Below are 20,560 nucleotides of genomic sequence, written 5' to 3' on the forward strand. Positions count from 1 at the left end.
TGTGCCACTTTGACTTTTTAATATGAATCTTTCATTCATAAACTGGAATTCAGTTGGGACATGTATCAAAGTCTGGTCACAGCTTAATAAAATTTGATCATATTCATCTGCAAATTAAGCAGTCTTGCACAATTCAAAAGGAACCAGATTCAAAATGGGCACTAAAGTCTTTGTGTGTATTTCTGAGTTGGTGCTGTTTGCAAATAACCCAGTAGTTATTTTTTCACGTTTTAATTTTTGAAATTATACAGTCAGTTCTCAGTATTGGTTAAAGGAAAGATACACTCACACTAGTTTGAAGTTGAACTGCATGGAATTGTTATTCAAAAATATATTTAGGAAATAGTAAAGTGAATAATGAAGACCCAGTTGGCCGGTAGTGATACTAATGACAAAAGAATAATGTAGCCCATGTCAGTCTTTATGGGTAATTTCTAGATTTGTTACTTGTTATAGAATGAAACAAATTGGCAAAGCTCAGAATAATTCTCACTCTTACTTTGTTTAGCACAGGCCTTTATTTATGGTTTTGTTTGCAATCATCTCTATGCTATGAAATGTGTAGTAAAACATTGAACAGTAGCAGCAGACAGTGTTCCACTTCAAAACAGCAACAAAATCACAGCACTGTGGTGTGACAGATGTAAAACCCTGTGGGTATTATACTATGTAATTGTTGTAGGAAACCGAGTAAGAATGATACTGTGACAAAAACAGGGAGTCTGTACAGGAAGGTAAGAGAAATGGATTGGTGGTAATTCTCCAGCCTTCCTCCTCTGCCTCTGTTGGAGAGGTATCTCTTCAAGACAGTGTATCAGGGAAAGGAGTTTACATCCTATTACCCTGTGTGCATGACTTACCAGAAACTGCCAATGGGTTTTTTACTTGTTGTATAGCTTTGTCTAAAACCAGATTTACATAAGGGATGTCTTGCATCTATCCATTGCCAATATTTGTGTATGACCTGTGTGAGTCCGTAAATGTATTCAGGCTGGATTAATTGAAGCACTTTTCTTGTACACTAGAAATCAAATACCTTTGCAAAGTTCTTTTATTTGATAGCACCCCTGCAAATAAATGAACAATTAACATGTAAAGTCTTGAGTATATTATTCTAACAGATGTGTTCTAATTCAGAAAAACAAACTATTTACTGTGTCCTGTAAGTTTAGGAAGTACTCATCCTTGAAACTCAGTTGAGGAATTTGCATTGTAAATGTGTTGCAGCAGTACAGCTACCAGAGCTTAAATTTTTTACTGAACTTGAGGAGAAGAAGAGAGAGAAGCAAGGGAATATACAGTGTTTTCAGAAAACTTAATCCATTCCCTGTTGTTTATTTGTTTTTAATATTTTTTCATTTTGCCAAGTAAAGAGTCTGTATTTATAAATCTAACGTGGAAAGAAAGAGACCTTGTTGGAGTTTTAAGCAGAAGCTGCTGCTGTAAGTGGGAGAGGTCTTTACAGGAATTTAAGGAATGATGTTAGAAAGTATCCTGGTACGCCAAATTTAGGATGGCTGTGAAACTGAGCTTTAAGCAGAAGCCTGTATTTTAATGCAGCTTGAGTCTTACGTATATGAAGAGTTTACAAAAAAAACCCTTTGCTGAGTAAAAGATTACATGTTTCTACTGCAAGTTTAGTTTCCAGCTGGCATTTCAAGTCATAGGAAAAGTTGGTGACCTTTGTTCTTTTCACAGTAAGTGCATTTTTCACCTAGAATACGCATGCAATGTAAGGTAAAAAGTTGATGTTCTTCATACCACTAAAAAGTCATTTTAGTAGGAGAACTACATAGCTGTGTTAAATTCCCACTTGGGCAGCCTCCACTGGATCTCTTTTTTGTCAGACCCCATTAGGACTGAATATGGCACTGACCCAAATGTTGCATTATGGGCTGTCCAGTAATACTCAGCCTTCCTATGAATGTCTCCAAGTTTGTTTCCTGCAGTGCTGAGGGTCATTGTGTTATGCTTTAAGTGATTTTCAACAAAAATAAATTATTATGAGAGAGAATTCTTTTCATATGTACATTGTTTTAACCTTCCACTTGGATATTGTCTCTATTCATGCTCAGCTGGCAACGAGTGTGTACATCACAAATGCAATATTATTTATACTTTTTGTTCAGGTTATGAAAATTGAATGATAACCAACTTTTAGGCCAAATACTATTTTTCAGTATATTCCAAAGCATAACACATTTTGGACCTGGTCTTACAAACCAACAGCTAAATCCATGTATTATAAATACCCACTGTATTTCACAGTCCTGTTTATGGTATATCATTTGACATTTGAAAATGAAGCAGATGCAATCTATTTTGTTATCTCTGGCTTGGCAATTTCATGTTTAATGTTTTTGGAGGAAAAGTCAGTAAGACATTGGACTTATGCAGTGACTGCCAATATAAAAATCATAAAAAAGCACAGTGAGTATTTCCATTTGCAATCAAAGGACTATGAAGGGTAAAGGGGAGCAGAATACCATTGAACCAAAATTATTCAGATGAAGGTTATTTTTCAGTCTTTAATTGCTCTTAAAAAACTTCTCATCCTGGAAAATAATTCAGTTGCAATTAGGAAGGTACAAACAGGAAAAACCAAGGAGAGTTCAGGAGAATAAAAGTTTATATGAATAGAGTTGTAGGTTTGTTTACACCTTTTTAATATCTACACGTTTCTTAAAGTTTTATTTTTATCCCTTGTCTATTATTAAGTTTATGCTATGCCTTGTTAAAATGGTGGGGCTTTTTTTGTTTTGTTGTTTTTGAATATCTTAAAAATACATTCTTTCTAAGGAGGCTGAAAATGAAAAAACAAAAAAAAGAGAACTCAGGAAGCAATAAATTAGCTGTTTTTGTAGCGGCCTGGCTGGGTAATGGCATGAAGAGCACAGCCTTTGCTGTGAGGCCAGAGGATTCATATCTTGTCTCTGGTGGTATTCACTTCTATTCCAGCTCACCTGAGATGGGGAAGTTGATGGAAGTTGTGGAAGCTGTGATAGTGGGTAGACACCTGTGCAGATCCTTAGCCAATCTAATACTTGTTTAGCATTTCACTTACAGGAGCTACAAGATGTTTTTTCTCCATTTTTCATGGTGAGAACTCTTTTTGCTCATTTAATTTTCATTGCCTGGGACAGTACTTCCACGCTTTAAATACCTGTTGTCTTGTCTTTAAAGTGCAATATGCTGCCCTACATATATTTCTGGAATCTTTTGCTCTGTTGCCATGTGTTTCCAAAGTGTCCTGCACCCTTTAATATCATTAATAAATTCAGTTTTCTTTTTTTAAAATGTTGGCAGTGAGTGGTACCTTTGTTTCTTAAGCCATCACCTCTCAGGCAGTGGCACGTCCTGTTTCAGGTGGATGCTCATGTTGTGGCTCTAATAAGAAGCCACAGTTCAGGGAGACAGAGGCAGCAGAATTTCCACAATTGCAGTACAGTGATCAGTACAAAACAAAGCAGATGAACAACCAGTTCTTGATAGATGTTTGTCTTTTTCATGTTAAGCACCATGTGAGACTTCTTTTTCCTTGCCTGCCAAAGTGCTTTGGTACCTTCTCTCTCGCTGAAAAATATCTTCACTCCTTTCAAAATTTTGAATGCTATGAGAATATCTGTGCTAAGAGTGGTCATCTACCTAATTTGCATTTGATTGTGTCTCTGCAGTTTAACTATCAAGACAAGATCTGAGTTGGAAAAGATGACTGCCAGCAAGAGGGAATTTCCTAGTGTTCTACCAGGCTTAGGAAAGTTCTGTGACTGACATTGGGAAAAGCATGGTTACTGAGCCAGCATTACATGCTGCTCAATTGTTCTTCACTACACTGCCTCCTCGAATCCCACTGTGGAATTTAACTTTTTAAAATCTGTATGTTCGCTGGCAGCTGTCCTAGACTACCATTTCTGGAAGGGTTCACTCTATGGGCTTCTCTGTTTTATATCTTTAAGTTACATAGTTTCCCAAAGAAATGATTAATTTTACTACAATGAACTCAACTGAGATGTGAAACATTGTTTTTTCATATGTACTTTTCACTCATTTAATGACCACTAGAAAACCTTTTGAGCTAAATAATTCTTAAAAGCATGTTTAAGTATTGAAAAGAACTTGAAAGAAGTAAAATAACTCAGCAGTAAAACGGTCTCATCAAGGAGAGCAATAGAAATTTTGAGCCTGGTTTTTCATTTTGGAAACTGAGCAAATAGATTGATAATTTTTGGAGGTTTCATTTTGTTTCAAGGAAAGGCTTTTGTACTAAGCACAGTTTGTATGAATGAGCTGAATTGCTAAAAAGGAGAAGAAAGAGAGGCTTGCAATTGAGAAGTGCCTCTTGCCTACCTAGGAGAGCAGTGCCAGAAGTTGCTGTAGTTAGAAGTGAACAGGATTGTGATTCTACACATGCAGATTGTAGAACTGCTGGTCATCTGCAGGAGAAGCAGGAGAAGTGGATATGTGTCTGTGTGTGTGCACACAGAGATGTAACTTTGACATCAAAGAATGAAATTGTTCTTATGCTTCATACATTTGTGTGACAGAGAAAGACCAAATAAAAAGGAATTGCTTAGATGGCAAATTTGCAGAGGAATGGTTGACAGTGCTTTGTTCATGAGAAGAATTGTAGCCTTTTACTTGTTAATTGTTATTAAAAATGAAGAAAATGGGAGAAGAAAAACCATGGGAGAGCTCTGGAAGGTGGCAGCTTGCAAACTGCCAGGTTGTGAGCACTAAGCTGTGTTGCAGTAGTCATAACCTAGGTGAGCATTCAAGTGGGATTTGAGGGAAATACGAGGCTGTACCTTTCTGAATTTAAGCCAGGTGACCAATTCTTTATCTGAAGATTTTTTTTTTCATGTAGGAAATAATAAAAACCAATAAAATTTCATATACAATACATACTTGGTCTGTAATTAGCCTAAGGAACATTTGAGTCCCATTGAGACTTAGCCTTTACCATTAGCTCTTTTGGGGAGATCTGTGACAAAAAGATTAGGTTCAGAAAGCAAATCTTTATTTCCAGGACTGAAAAATTGAGTCATATTTTTATAGGTTTCATCTTGTTCTAGGGAAAAGTTATTGTGCCAAAATATCCATTTTTCACGGAAGGCATATTTAATTTTATAAATACAGGTGGCTCTGAAGTATCATTTCCTAGATTATATAACAAAAGGGATTTCTACTAATAAGTTAGATACAAAGCTGTTCTATTAAAGATAAGTCTCTCTAATTATTGTACTCCCTTTGGGATAAAAAAAATCGGCCAGTAAAGAACAAAATATTTCTTCCCCAAGGCATGTGCTCATTCCTTCTTTGCAAATTATCTTCTTTATTTTTCCTATGAAATGTTAGTATATTTATTTTACATCTCTCTTCCTTAGGTGTTCTGTCTATATGGCTTAATTAGTCAGGTCATATTTTGTTGTAGTTTATAAAGACTTAGCACTGTCCGTATGGAGAATACATAACACATAGAAGAGAAATGTCAAGGCAGAAGGAATAATGTTAAAAAGTATGGATGGAACATACCTAGTCAGCTTTATAATAGATGAGTTAAAGAACTAGGAGGAATATTCCTGTATATTCCTAAGCTAAACTACCCGAAGAGAGACCTCTGTGAAAAGAGTAAGTCATGCTTCTAGAACAGTTTTACCATTGCTTTTAACTAACAAATGGGTGCAAGACTTTATGTGATTGGGCACAGTGTATTGTAAAACATGAAAACTGATGGTCATCAAAGCCATCAAGAAGCAGATTACTTGCTTTTAAGCAGTACTAACTTTTCTTCTGGAAATGCAGAGATTTGTTGAAATATTTGGGTCTAAATACAGGAATAGAGAATCAAAAGGGGAAATCTTGGTCAGATGTAGTGCTGTGGAATAGCTGGCAGGCATTTTCTTCAAACCATTTATAAACTTCCAAGTATCCCATAAAAAACCACCAACCAGATCTTTTGTCTTCATAGCTTCTATTAGAAGGCAGTTCTAAAATCCTTTTTACTCAATGTGAAAAATGAGTGTCTTCTAAATACTAGCCAATGTTTATTCATCACCTGTTTATATACTGGCACCTCAGAAAGACAGCTGTAGGTGTGTTTATCCCTCAATTGCTTCTCCTATTTCTTTATTTATAGAAGCAACCACATACCCATGTCTCTGGTTTTGGTAAGTCCTGTGTGGTGTGAGGACTGGTAGTTCACCGTATCTAAAAATGGACAGATTTACTATTTTTTTAATGGGGAATATTATTTTTCAACCACAGATGGTTAGGGCTTTTTTTTCAGATGATGAAGATTAGAAAAATTGAAATGCAAGGAAAACAACAGACTCTAAACATACCATTCTCAAATGACTGGAAGTCCTGCATTTCATCAGCAGACAAACTGTGCAGAAACATTAGGTTTTAACTTATTTTTCCTTTTTGAAAACTTTGACCTATCATCAACATGCTTTGAAAGGCATCCAGAGAAGTGATGCTTTTTCTTTTTTGTTCATTAATGGTTGTATTTTTTTTCCTATATTTATTTCAAAAAGATTTCCAAAAAGTCTGTGTGATACAAGCATGTTGTTTATAATATTAAAAACTAGGAGACACTGTATGATGCACTGATTGTAATGCAAATCTCAAACATGAATGGGATAAATTGTTATGTTGAAAATTGGCTTGGATAAAAAATAGGGGTTTTTTTCCTATACATAACAAACATTTTTCAGATTTCAAAAGGAACTAATTACAACAATTTTCATTTTTAAAATAAACTGTTTCCTTTAAAATTATTAAATAGCTATTTCAAATAACAGGAAAGTTATTTTAGTGCTGTGATTTCTCTCTGGTACACACTACAGGAATAATGATCTCTCTAAATATATACACTTATATGCATACAAAAGGCATATTTTTTAAATTTGTGAGTGATGACTTTTGAGTTTATACCCTTTGGTGATTTCATGTAATATGTGCTTTACTCACATGAAAAGTTCTTTACTTGCACAAAAATATGTATGTTCAACATTTCTGAATGCAGCCAAGAAACTTCCAGGTGACCTTTGAAAAGGAATCACTTTATGATTTGCCTTTGTATTGTATAGAATTCCCAGTGACTGTGTGTTGTACTTCAATGTCCAGACCTCCAAGGCAGTACACCTCTGTTTTTATTGCTGCCATGTTTCTTCAAAGCATTCACTATTTATTCACATGTGGCATTTCTCTGTTCCTTGTTTGAACAAAAATAGCTCAATTTGATGAGTCTCAGATGTAGAGTGGTAATTTCCGTAGTAGGTTTAAAACCAAATCTGTTTCTAACAATAGAAACGGTTTTCTATAATTCAGTAATTGATGCAGCATGCACTGATCCGTTTTCTGGCAATTGTAAGAGGATTTTTCACTTAAAGACAGAAGGAGAAAGTGCAGGTTAAAGTAGCATCTGTTCTTCTGTACCTGTGTTTTTCAGTCAATCTGTATGTATTTTTTGTTCATGGACCTAAAATATTTATATTTACGACTGTAAAATCAAACCCAGGATAGATTATGATCAGACATCTCTGAATTCATACTGTATCTGCACCAATCCAATGTGGATGACAATATTCCTTACAAGAGATTTGTTGAACTGGGGCATTATTTCAAGTTACCTCATTTAGGACATGATAGAAAATTAAGCTTAAATATGTTTCACATGCCAAATGTTATCAAAACATGATGGCTCTCCATGTTTCTCCTGGGAAGCCAACTCTATGTCAGTTGATCCTTTGTGGACTGTAGTTCATTCGAGCAACGTCTCACCTAACAGCAGATACATCCCATGTTGATCCAGTGATGCTGGCAATTTGTTGAGGTGTATACAGAAAAGTTGGTGGGACAGAGGTCTGGTTCAACAGCCTTTCCTTTTTTTCAGATCATGTTCTTTATAAAGTCAGAGTTGGTCATCAATATTCAGGATGCTGCCATAGGTAGAGTTCTTCTGCATCTGATGTTTGCCCCTAAGCATGGATATGGCTGACATTACCTTGCCACATCCATCCTCAGGTTAAGGATTTTTAAAAAATTTTTATTTGAGGATCTTAAGCTATCAATCCATGGTCTGAAATGGCCTTCACAGTCACTGGGTAAAAAAAATTTAGCACTGCATTTTATTCTTGATGAGTTCAAAGCATGACTTGATTAAACCATTCAACCAGTCCCATATTTCCACCTTCTCTCAATAATGCTGTGATCATTGTTGAGAAACTTTTCACTACTTAAGAAGAAGGTTTAAGGTTAGGTTTTGTTTGTGAAGAGAAATTCTTCCCTTAGAAATAGTTCCAATCTTTTGCCCAACAAGTTTGATAGCCCTCAGAGTATTCTAAGGCGTTTCTTCTGTTTAAGTTCACAAGCAAAGCAGTCAAAGTATAGATGTAAATCTAATTTTTCAGGCAAAACCATTTGGTGGATTGTTTAGAGATTATTTATGCAAATGGCAAAAACATTGTTTTAAGTTCCATTATTGTTACAGGAGACCCTGCAAAACAAACCTATATAAACTCTAAATAAAGGAAAAATCAGGACTCACTTAGTAATTATTATATAGCATCAAATTATTGGAACGCTGGCAAATTTATTTTAATAGAAGTGCTCATGTTTGGTAACCATGATATTTCATCCTTGCTGAATAATATAGATTGCTTTTTTTAAACAGGAGTCTCCTAAAAGAAACTGAAGACCCTTTAGAAATTTTGCAAATAAAATCTCACATTTAGTTGTTGCCAGGAAGCTGATTGACATATCCATATTGTGAGACCACACAAAGCTTCTTAGCACACCTTGAAGTAGTTAACTATTGAAGAGGCAAAACTAAACTTTGTCCTTCCCTTTATAATCTCTGAATGATCTTTTGCTTGGTAGTTATTCTCTCAGCTTCTTTGGCTCCTGGCTTTATGTTAATCTTAGCAACAGCTTTATTCAAATCATATTCTTTGTCCCAATAGTCTACATGAACATATTACTACATTCCTGGTCCTGGGCAACAGTGTGTATTCCCAGAAAGAGGTGCACTGTGCAGGGTCAGTGCACAGCTGTGAAAGGAACGTGGGCCTTTAGTGCACTGGATTATCCAGGACTCAAACTGTTGTGTAGAAGAGCAGCTCTACTGCCTAATGCTCGTACAGTGGCTCAGTGATCATGAGATGCTGCTGCAGAGACCAGCTGCTTTCAGGTTTAAGCCAGGTTGGAGGTGATTGAGCTGCAGTGGCAGCTGGGTGAACTTGGCAAGCAACATTTTCAGGCTTTAATTCCATTTACTAAATCTGTCAGGTTTCTGATACTACCTTACAGATGAAATTACCTGAACTTATGGGACATAAATAAATTGCCAGTTGCTGCCACGCATTTGCAAATTGCCTGTTGAAAGTGGATGAACAACTTGCTACTTATCAGTAAATTTCACAATAAAAATACCTAAAGTTTTCTGTCATAATATTATAATTTCTGTCATAATATTAATAGTTTTCTGTCATAAAATTAAGAGACAGAACATTACAGAGTATTAGTTCATTATTAGTACCTGCACTCCCATTATGTTCAGCACAGTGCTTTTACTACAGCTGAATGTTAGCTGACCATATATTCAGAAATAACCTCAATTTCCAAATCCCAACTCACTAAAAAATAAATGTCTGAAAAACTATTTTAAAGTGAGTCTTGCAAACCAAACTTCTGTTTGAATGTAAAACCAAAAAGACAGATGGAAAGTAACCTTAGAAGTCAAAATTCTAAAAGTTAAACTCGAAGTTAAAATCTTAATATGAGGTCATTTAAATATGAAATTAAATTCATGTGACCAGAGAGGAACAAAGAAGGCTTATCTCCCTGTCTATCTGGCAAATGAATGACTGGGAAGATCAAATCCTTAGAAGTGTTCTTGCAAAACAACTCACTGGGGACCTGACCATAACCATGTGGATTGTGAAATGTTTGTTGCTCTTGTATCAGTGGTGTGTTGTGGTATTATTATGATGTAGACTTTGGGGTTTTGTATTGTATGAGAAAGGACTAGAAGATGAGTTACAGCTTTTTTTGTTTTGTTTTATGTTAGTGAAACATAAGTCTCATAGTCTCCATTTTCAGTTATTGATTGATAGAAAATGATGACTCTGTCCTTGTATGGATATGGTGCTGAAAGTTTCATGTGATTGGCAGCATAATTGGGAAGAGAAAAAAAGAGATGGAGAGTGAAAAAGAAACTGAAACATACCATAAATTGAGTACAAACAGGACAGGATGAAACTGGTTATTTTCAAACCATGCAGTAAACTGGAGAAGGAATAAATGGGTTTCATTTGCATTATTTGTATCATATGCTTTTCTAAGAACAATTTTCAAGCTGAATACTGAGTATGGCAATATTAATTATTTGATGTTTCATTCTCTTCAGGTGAACTGAGGTCCTATCTAGATATTTCCTAAGAACCACTAAGTCCTTAAGTCATGGAATACCTTATGAACTTCCAAGTGTTCCTTCAAACCAGGGTTTACTTCTTAAAAAAACTCAGCAAAATCGGACTACGAGGCTCTTAACAAAATGTAACAAAGTGTAAACAAAGTATCTCTTTCTGGCCCCTTCTGTTCTGTATTGTTGGGAAAGCCTTCAAAATAAATCCTGTAAAATGCAGGGTTTTTCCAAGGCCCTGGGCAAAGATTGAGCCTATGATTCATTAAGCTTCAATATAAAGTAAGAAATCTGCCCCCCTCAGAAGTGACCTGCACGTCGCCATGAAAACTGGTCTCTGGCTTCAGCCACTGCTGCTGTGGAGCATCTGAGGCCACCATGTCTCTTCTGCCACATCCTGCAACATGTGGAGAAGTCTGGGACAGTCCTTGTGGCATATTTGTCCAAAATGCTAAATTTGTCAACTTCAGAAGGAGTAGCAGCCAAGTACCCTCTACTCTTGCCTCTTTTGGAGGGACATGAGGAAAGTTTCAGGACTATTGTCAAAGGAATTTCTACTCTTGGTAGCAGGGGAGAAAAAGCAGTGTGTCATATGGAAGCCAGAGAATTAACTATGAATAAAAGGTGTATATACTTTTTCTGTTGAAGAGTTTTTACAGTGTTTTAATACAGTCATGATAGTGAATTCTTTTCCCAGTCTGACACAGTTTATCCTCTTATTTTTATGCTCCCACCCACCACGTGTCCTTTCCTTTCTCAAAACAGACCATGAAAATGCGTTTTTCTGATGAGAGGCAGAAGGCATGGCCATTTAACTGTATGTTTTGTTACATCTACAGATGCAGCAGCTTGAGAAACAAGTTATAGATGCTGATCGTCAAGCAGAGAGAGCGTTTCAGCAGGTATAAACACTTGGAAAAATATCTCCACTAGCTGTGTGTGTATGGTACTTTAATGAAATGAAATTCAAAAAATTGCTTTATTGTTAAGTATTTCTAAAATTGGAGAAGACAGTTTCTTTTAACATCTGTTGATTTATCTTAACTGAGAGTTCTGATACCTTTCTTTGTTTACTACTCAGTTCAGTTCAATAAAGTCAAAGTGAACATCACAAATCAAAAATAGATACATGTAATGAGTTTCTTCATTGATGCACCATGAGTCTTAGATACACGATGCATGTGGAAGCAAAAGGGAGAGGAAACAATGGCCTGTTCTAGAAGATCTGTAAGAAAATAAAATGAGGCTACCCAATACGGTCTTGAAATAGAACTGTTCTGGGTTGTTTGTTCCTCTTGTAGAAGTTACATCATTTATAGAATGAGATAGTGGCTAAATATTTAACCAAAGTTGCCTTTTGATTCCAAATGGCAGATTTTGCTACTGTAGACATTTTATGAACATACCTCTGCTATTCCTGAAGCGTTCCTCATATCTTACTGCGAGACAGATAGAAACTGAAAATTATAAGACTAAAAATGTTCACTTACTAATTTGGAGTTAGAAAACATTCCTGACTACAAGCCAAGTGCTTTTAAGCAGTTTTTTAGAATGCTACTGATAATTTGCTGGGCTTTTTTACAGTATGCAATTGTTTATTTATTAAAACATTGTTTACAGCTCCTTGTAGATAAATTGCATTCTTCCTATGCTGGTGTTTCTAAAAGCTTGTGTGTTACAAAACTAGAAGCCTCTCACAGATACTAACAAAATCTGTGTAAGATCTTTCAGTGTTTTGCCTGTTGGTATTAAGTGCTAGGGAGACATCATGAGCTGTGGGGTTTCTTCTTAAATAGGCTTCAAAACTGTGCAGGGTTATCTTGAATCTTAAGTGTGGAACAGTCTATTTTGTGATTAAATTACTACTTTTGACTTGGAGTATTATGTTTCTTAAACTTTTATATTTGACTTTCCAAATAGGTGCAGATCATGGAAGAGAAATTAAAAGCAGCAAATGTTCAGACAAGTGAATCAGAAACCAGGTTGTATAAGAGATGTCAAGATCTGGAGATCCTGATACAAGATAAAAATGATATAATACAAAAATTGGAGCAACAACTTGAAGAACAGGTTAGAAATTATGGTGTTACAGAAGAGAAACATCAATTCCCTTCTTAATTATACAAAGGGAAAATCAAAATTTAGATCAATAGAGGACCAGAAAAGTTTAGCATTATTTCTGTTGTTTGATTAAAGAGGTTCCCATTGGAAGTACATAATTTGAATAATGTTTATTCCTTTCCAAATTACACTCTGGCTTCCATTGAAAGAACATCTGACTTTTAAGAGGGGAAAGATGATACTCCTCTTCACTGTCTCCCCTGAAGAGCTGTCATTTTTCCTAGAGGAAAGAGGAATAGCAGCCTCTGTGAAGGCCCTATTCCTCATTTTTTAAAAATCACTATGTATTGCCCAGGAGCCTGAATTACTTCAAGCAATCTTAGGAATTGTGTCTGAAGATACTATTCAGGTAGATTATATTACTCAGTGACAAATATGCTTATGTCAATTTTTTCCAGAAGCAAATAAGACTGCAAGAAGCAAAAATCATAGAAGAAAAAGCAGCTAAAATAAAAGAATGGGTGACAGTCAAGCTTCATGAGGTATAACTCTTGCACAATACTTACACAGAAAATACAATGGTGTGACTGGATATCCCTTAGACCTTTTGGCTGTTAAAAGCCTGCGTGCCATAGTGAAAAAAATGCTTTCCAGTTTCATTGATTTTATAGTTACTTGCTGGAAAGAGGAAAATCGAGAAAAGGGCACAGAGAGCAGAATGTCCGTGTCACTTAAATTCTGATGTCGGGTTTGGTCAGCCAGTATGATCTGGGTCCTCTTTCTGGAGAAAGGGCCCAGAACTGCTCTCTGGAAGGTCAGCTTCTCCCCTTCTTGAGAGAGCTGGCAAACTGAGCTTATTCAAGCAGATGCCTAAAGTGTGAATAATCCCCAGAAAGCCGACCAAGCCTGCTGGGGCCTGGCAGAAAAAAGGCCTTGATCATTTTTTATTTCACAATGCCCACACTACTCTTAGTCATGAATAGTTTCAGGGACACCAGCTCTAGTTTCAGGAGACCAGTTGTCTCCCTTTTTTCCCCTGCTCTGGTAAGATAACCATGTCTTTGCCCTGCCTAAGGCTGCCAGCTTTGGGGTGCAGCTGTGCTTTCTCCTCCCTGGGCGTAGAATTTAAAGTTGCCTGTAAAAGTTAAAATCTTACTCTCTTGTAGTTAACTGAAAGTTTTACTCGAGTTGAAAAACAATTAAATTATTGTTTTTGAAGTAAGAAACTAGAAGGTACTTACATAAAATATTTATTTTTAGTCTGTGAGGGCTAATGTAAATTATTTTGAAATAATTTAATAAAAATGCCATTAAATTTAGCTAAAATTACCATGAAAAACTTTGGACAAAATCAAGTATGACTCAAACTATTTACTTACTCTTTATGGAAAATCTCAAGCTAGTTTCACAGATGTGACTAAGTGTCACTCAGTGGGAAGTAGAATTGCTGGCTCCCTTCTGTGTGACAAGGGATATCCAGATTCATATCTGTTTGCCTAATCTGGAGCAGGAGTTTGGACCAGCATCTTTTACCTCCCGGTGGTGGGCTACAGCAATGGATTGCTGGTTTTTTATTTCCTGTAGAAAGACTTTTGCTTTGTATAAAGTTTGCTGGCACCTGTTTTTGTTTTAACTTTTGCTGTGGGATGGCAAGGAGGCATTAGAACCACCATTCCCTCTGGTTCCTCTGCTTGCTCTTGGTTTTGCAAGGTGGCACAGAAGTTTGTAATTCTAGCCCTCTGCTTTTATTAAAAATGCCAGTGCAGTTCTATTTTTCTCTTTATTTATTAAGGGTTTTTAAAGCAGTCATAGGTTTGCTTGGTTGGGGGAATGATTTTGGCAGAATTGAGCAAATAATCATTGCGGGGAATTTAGTAGCTCAGAATAAAGAGGTGCCTATGCCTAGACTGGTATTCAGAGAAGTAGCAGAGAGGAGCTTACTATTTGAAGTAGCTCTATCCTTAGATAAGCAGAAATTCACATTTCACATTTATGTAATGACTTCAAGATTTGTTTCACCAATGGATGAGATTACATTTATATGCTTTTAGTTAGAGGTGGAAAATCAGAACCTTCGCTTGATCAACCAAAAGCAAACGAAAGAGATGAAAACAGTACAATCTAAACTGCAAGGTAAATGTACAAATCTTCTGAAAACTTCTCTCTAATGGTATATTTCTTTCTATTCCCTATTAATGTGTGCATCTACATGAATGAAGATATTCTGTGAAATCAAAAAGATTTCAGAGAGTATGAACTGACATCAGAGTGACTGTACACGAAGGTGTTAGGAAGGAATCACTTGGTTTTTTACTGAAAAGACATGCAGACAAGGCACAACTGGTTTTTGTGGGGTGAACGGGCATCGCTGTTACTTAAGAGGTTCTGCAAGTAAAAAGATTTTACTGGATTTATGACAGATCTTTGCTTTCACTTCTGTATAGCATAGGTGGTCCCAGCACTGTTAAGAAATACATGAATGTCAGTCTGCGTTTGCTTTTTCTAGCAAATGGTCAGCTGGGAGTCAGAACTCCAATCAGATCTTTTTAGTTACTGCCTTTGACTACAGTGATCCAAAATCTTAATTCAGACCCAGTATCACCAGAGTATCACTCTCCAAATGGATATAGTAAATTTAAAAATCATAAAGTGTAAATAAAGAAAAGAGGACTATCCCCTCCAAGAAGCATAATTTCACATTAATCAAAGTTGAATTTTATTCACCACCATGTTGCCTGTTCACAAACTTTCTTAAGTCTGTCTGAAGGTTCCCATCGTACTCTCCATGCTTGGTTGATCTGACAATTCACTATCACCTGAAAATTGTGTTAATTTGCTACCTAGCCTTCATTTCTTGATAATATATCTCACATATACATGTAAATACACAGGTATTCAGAAATGTGCATAGAGAAGTGTGTGTGTGTACACACATAGTATGCTTAATATATGAAAATACAAACATTTAAAAATTCATATGCAATATGAAGTTTTTAAACTAAGATGCACCTTTCTGTTAATGAAGAAACTGGATTGTTTTGCTTCTTTGCTATCTTTTGATAAGTAGCAATTCCATACACTTCTAGTCATTCTCTTCTGAGAGATCTATTTAAAGGCTTTTTGAGACCATGTAGTTTCCAATACACAGTTTCTTATAAGCCCAAAAATATTAAGAAATTTATTACTATTTGCAGTGTCCATGCTGGTGACAGGCTATAGATTATGAACACTTGGTACTATTATAAGCAGTTTTACAGGTATGGGTAAGGGCCTTTTATTCCCGGATCTAGCATAGGGATTTTTATGAACAGGGATGGACAGATTTCATGTTCCAGGCAGTTCATTAATTTCTGCTTTCACTTTCTCTTGAACTCCTCCTCCATATAGACCTTCTAAACCTGGTAACTTACTCTTCTGTATTTGCTGAAGCACCTGTTCCAGATTCTCTTAATATTTTTATCTGAAGGGAAGGCCTTCACATATTTTAATACTATTGTTCTATAGTCTTTCCCAAATTACATATCCTAGAACAGCCCATAGGTTTAATTGCAGTCATAGCAGAATAAAATCAGGCATTTTTACTGGGTTTTCATTAAGAACATGTTTTATATCTTACTACTGTGAAATTGTTACAAGATTTTTTCCTTCTATTGTTAAAAAAAAGTCAAATTTTAAGAACTAGAAATGTTGCTCTGGGTTTCTCTTGATATGGGGAGGTATCAGGTAGGTTTTTATCCCTATAATAAATTTTTAATTATCTTTTTTTTCCAAATTTTAATTACATTTAAAAAAACAACTTTTCATGGCAGAGTAAAGAGAAGAGTAGCATAGCTTGTATCTCACTAACACAAGATTTCTGAATTACTATTCTTCAGGAGCTACTGGCAAGAAATCTGTTACTTCAACACAAAAGCCTGGAGAGTGTCAGCGACTAAGCAGTTTGACTTTTGGATGCTTTTCAAATAGAGCAAGAAGTCCACAACCATCTCCTAAGCTTGAAGAAATAAGCAAGGCTTCATCTAAAGAGTCAGACTACTCTGAAGGCAAAAATATGCCAGGTACCTTGTCACCAATACTGCTGTTTTATTCTGACACAAGCAGAAAACTAAAATCAACAACTCTGTCAGTGCATCCAAACCAGCTGTTTTCAAAGTACATACCAGTACTGTCTCCCTCTTCTCTGCTACTCTTCTATTACTAGGAAGAAATCCTGTTGAGTGCTACAGTCTCTATAATACCACTAATACATTATTTGACAGCATGCAGAGGCTCCTGGGTGCTTTGGCTGTGAAGGAAAGATATGGTTGTGACGTTTGTTGTTGCTCTGGTCCTTCGTTTGAATCCCTTGTACTCAAATCCCTCATGACCTCGGTATTTTCTCCACAGTTAATCACGGTACCCAAAGGTTAGCTGAGGTCTTTTGAAAATCAGAACTTGAAAGAGATCCTATGAATATTTTGTGTATTTATATTACAGCAAGTTCATTATGCAAGTGGCTATGTATTATTAGTTCCATATTTATAGATGAGGGAATTGAAGTGAGAGTGATCTTTTCAAGGGGAATGATAAGAACTAGAACCTTCGGCTTGCCTAGATCAAAACAGATAATTTTGGGGACTTCATTACTTTAATGTGGGTGAAATTAAAATCTTTGTCATATTCAATCCACTTTAACTTCATACAGCTATTTAACATAGACTTTTCCAAGTGTCTGTGTAGAAAACCCCTAGTTCTTGCATCTGATTTAATTTGGAAGCATGCAGGCCTCACTAACATGTTGCAAGCTATAGCTCTCTCTTGCAAAACCAGGTAAAAGTGAAGAGCAGAAACAAAGCTATTTTTAACACAACGTCTTTCCTGAAGTACTTTCCATTAGTCTCTCTTGTACATCTTAAGCATTCACCATTGGGAATACAATAATAGCTTCCAGAATAAATTTCTGTGCATAAACACTGTAGAAATGCTCAGAATAGTTGATTTGTTAATGAAAATCCTTTCTGACAAGCTTTTATTAAACTTTAATTTTCCTTAGATTTCATAAAGCAACTAAATTTGTATGCCCTCTTAAGTATTTGGCTTTTTGTTAGTTTTGTTTGTTTTCACACATACATGGCTTACTTTAAAATATGGCCCCAGTCTGCTTATCTTTATATTTATTGCCATTTTTAGATCAGCTAGAACTTTGAGTAATGTTTATTACAGTTTTTTGGCAAACATAATTTGCATTCAGTCACATAAAAAAATGTATAATCTTTTTCTTAATGTTTATTACTTACAATATTAAAAAACTCACTCATTTGAAATTATTACCTACTTACTATTTACAGGCATGATGACAAAACCATTTATCAGTCAAGTTTGCTAAAGTAATTTTCTCATGTTCATTATATTTCTCCTCTAGAGAAGGATATCCTGGAAACTACCTTTGCTGGTCCTGTACACGAGACAAATAAAGGTCAGAAGTCATTGCAACAAAGTTCCTCTGGTTCAGAGCAGAACAAAAATGTGAGAATAAGCTACTCATCCAAAGACATAGACAGTGACATGTCAAAGAACTCATGCACTACTGGGAGTGACTGGAGCTCAGATGAGGATGGAGGAGACAATAAACGACTGAAATCCAGGTGTGCATCGACTCTTTCAAGCCACACATCTGAAGAGAATGCAAGGTACAGTAGAGTGGGAAGTGAAATGTATCTGACAGCATCTGATGACAGTAGTTCTCTATTTGAAGAAGAGAGTTTTGATGTTAAGAGGACTCAGCAAAAGAAGCTATACTCATGGCAGCAAGGGTCCCAAAGAAAAGGACTGAGCAATCCAGGTGGAAAGTGCCACTCTGACTTCATAAGGAAAAAGAAAGACCAAGATAGTTCTTCGGATGAACTGAATAAGAAATTTCAGTCACAGAGGCTAGATTATTCATCCTCATCCAGTGAGGCAAATACCCCAAGTCCCATTTTAACCCCTGCTCTGACACCCAAACATCCAATTCTAGCAACTTCTGCAGGTTCTCAATGCACAACTCCATCAGATTTTCCCTCAAATTTGCCACATCCAAGGTTACGGACTCCTAATGTCTTAAGTCTAAATTCGGCATTAGCAAAGAAACACCTAAGCCAGCCCCAGCTGAGTTCTGACAGAATGTTTGGTAGGAACAGAAATGCCATAAGCATGATCCGTCCATGGAGACCTCAGGAAACAGACATAGATCTGGTGGATGGAGAAGAGACTGGTATTTTAGAGAAAATGGAGATTGGCTGTGATGAAGGAGCGTTTACCTATGACTGCACTGAAGCACAAAATGCTGAAGCCCAGGAACTCTGTGATATGACAAAAAAGGGTGCTAGCAACAAACCTCCAACGCCTCCATTACATCGATTTCCTTCCTGGGTAAGTGTGGTAATCGATATTTTTCCTCCTGGCAAAACTTTCTTTTCATCACTCTCTTCTATGATTTTTGTTGCCTCTATTTTAATTGTTCTCTGTTTAATGACAAGACAGGGCATTAGCTTAATTGTAACTAAGACTACAAACTCAGAACCAAGTTTTATTTTAAGCACAGTATTCCTGCCATTGAAAAACATGGTCTCTGTTTTATAGATAAACCCAGCTTTTTTTCATGTCTCATCTAAGTTATGTATATACTTTTGAGTGTATCCAAGGATGTAGTGCTTGTGACTGCATTTATTTATTTAGCTGAACACTAACACAGCCCAAGAATGCTGGTGTCAACGCCCTTGCTGCAAGCACTGTAGCACTCACAATCTAGACAATTAAGTCAACAGCAGACAACTACAAATTACAGAAGTAATTGATCGCATTTCCAAGTAAAATTTTAAAGCTATCAGTCAGGATGTTAAAATAGATATTAATATGTCTTACACAAAATCCAAAATTAACTGTGGCAAGACTCACTGATTCTGTGGTTTCTGTATCAGAGATTTCTTAATTAATTTATTAAATCTCTATCTATTTATTTATTATTTTTCAGAGATGAATAATACATTGATGTAACAGCTTCTCTGTGTATGTATTTTAGTGAACTTTCTGCATTATATATTTTCTTATTGTAGCCTTTTAACACAAAATGGTTGAAAAGTTGTCTTCCAATGGCATTTCTCCGTTCTTTACACACAATCTTCCATTAAAAAACATTCTTGCTATAGCTTTTTTGGCACCTGATAGTAGTATTTTTAAGAATAAGTTACTTACAGGGCAAGCATTGTATGAAAAATGTTGAAAAAGACTATAGCTATGATGTATATGGCATAGAAAAGAAGGATGCATTTTTCAGCTGCTATTGATAATGTCATTTTATGAACCATTTTATCACATAGTTGCACTAACACAAAGACTAGGAAGCTAAACAGAACAAAAGTAATTGTTGTGTTTTAATTATCTACCATCAAATCCATTCTGCTTGTATAGGAAAGCAGAATTTATGCTGTAGCCAAATCTGGTTTAAGGATGTCTGAAGCTTTCACCGTGGAATCTCTCAATAAAAGTAAGTGGTTTAGTTGTTCATTGTTCCATCAATTAAAGTTCTCTTCCTATGGTGATTTGTGAGCAAGGACCTTGAAAATATTTTTATAAACATTTAGTTATCAGCTATTTAAATCCTAGATCACTGGTTATCTTTCCATTGTCTTCTGATACCTTACATCTTGACTTTCTGCTGAATTTGTATTTGTTCACTCCAGTTTACTTTGCAATTCACTACTTTGAAGATTCTATACCAGGTACCCATTTTAAAAGGGTTAGCAAGTTAATGACTGCAATTTTATTTATGCTTTTTAAAAGCATTGTAGATTTCAAAAAGCTATAAATCTCACATCCAAAACTGTTCAGGAGTTAGTTTGCTTTTTATAGCAGTTATACAACACAAAAAAATATTAAATTTGAATTTGTTAATTGAGGGGTGAATTAGGAAGGTAATTTATAAAATATGTTGCTTTTTTAGGTGCTGTTTCACTAACTTCATGCTCCGTATCTGGATTATATACATCTCTGATATATAAGAACATGACCACTCCTGTCTACACCACTTTGAAAGGGGTAACTGTTTTACTGTTC

The 20,560-nt window shown here is 35.8% G+C and overlaps 1 protein-coding gene across 11 annotated transcripts in view; it reads left to right on the forward strand.

Annotated features, from left to right (window-relative positions):
* The window catches only part of PLEKHH2 (pleckstrin homology, MyTH4 and FERM domain containing H2), a 52,743-nt gene that overhangs the window by 7,623 nt on the left and 24,560 nt on the right, over nt 1–20,560 (forward strand). For 8 of the 11 annotated variants that reach the window (XM_069009720.1, XM_069009725.1, XM_069009727.1 and 5 more), the window contains 8 exons: nt 11,266–11,328; nt 12,347–12,496; nt 12,946–13,029; nt 14,539–14,620; nt 16,363–16,545; nt 17,889–18,877; nt 19,916–19,991; nt 20,448–20,542. In XM_069009720.1, the coding sequence (XP_068865821.1) occupies nt 11,266–11,328; nt 12,347–12,496; nt 12,946–13,029; nt 14,539–14,620; nt 16,363–16,545; nt 17,889–18,877; nt 19,916–19,991; nt 20,448–20,542 (1,722 nt within the window). Of the gene's footprint in view, nt 1–11,265; nt 11,329–12,346; nt 12,497–12,945; nt 13,030–14,538; nt 14,621–16,362; nt 16,546–17,888; nt 18,878–19,915; nt 19,992–20,447; nt 20,543–20,560 lie in introns of those variants that run through there. The other 3 variants (XM_069009729.1, XM_069009728.1, XM_069009730.1) reach the window with 2 other exon arrangements.

The sequence above is a fragment of the Aphelocoma coerulescens genome, chromosome 3 (genome assembly GCF_041296385.1).
Source record: "Aphelocoma coerulescens isolate FSJ_1873_10779 chromosome 3, UR_Acoe_1.0, whole genome shotgun sequence".
NCBI classification, from domain to species: Eukaryota; Metazoa; Chordata; class Aves; order Passeriformes; family Corvidae; genus Aphelocoma; species Aphelocoma coerulescens.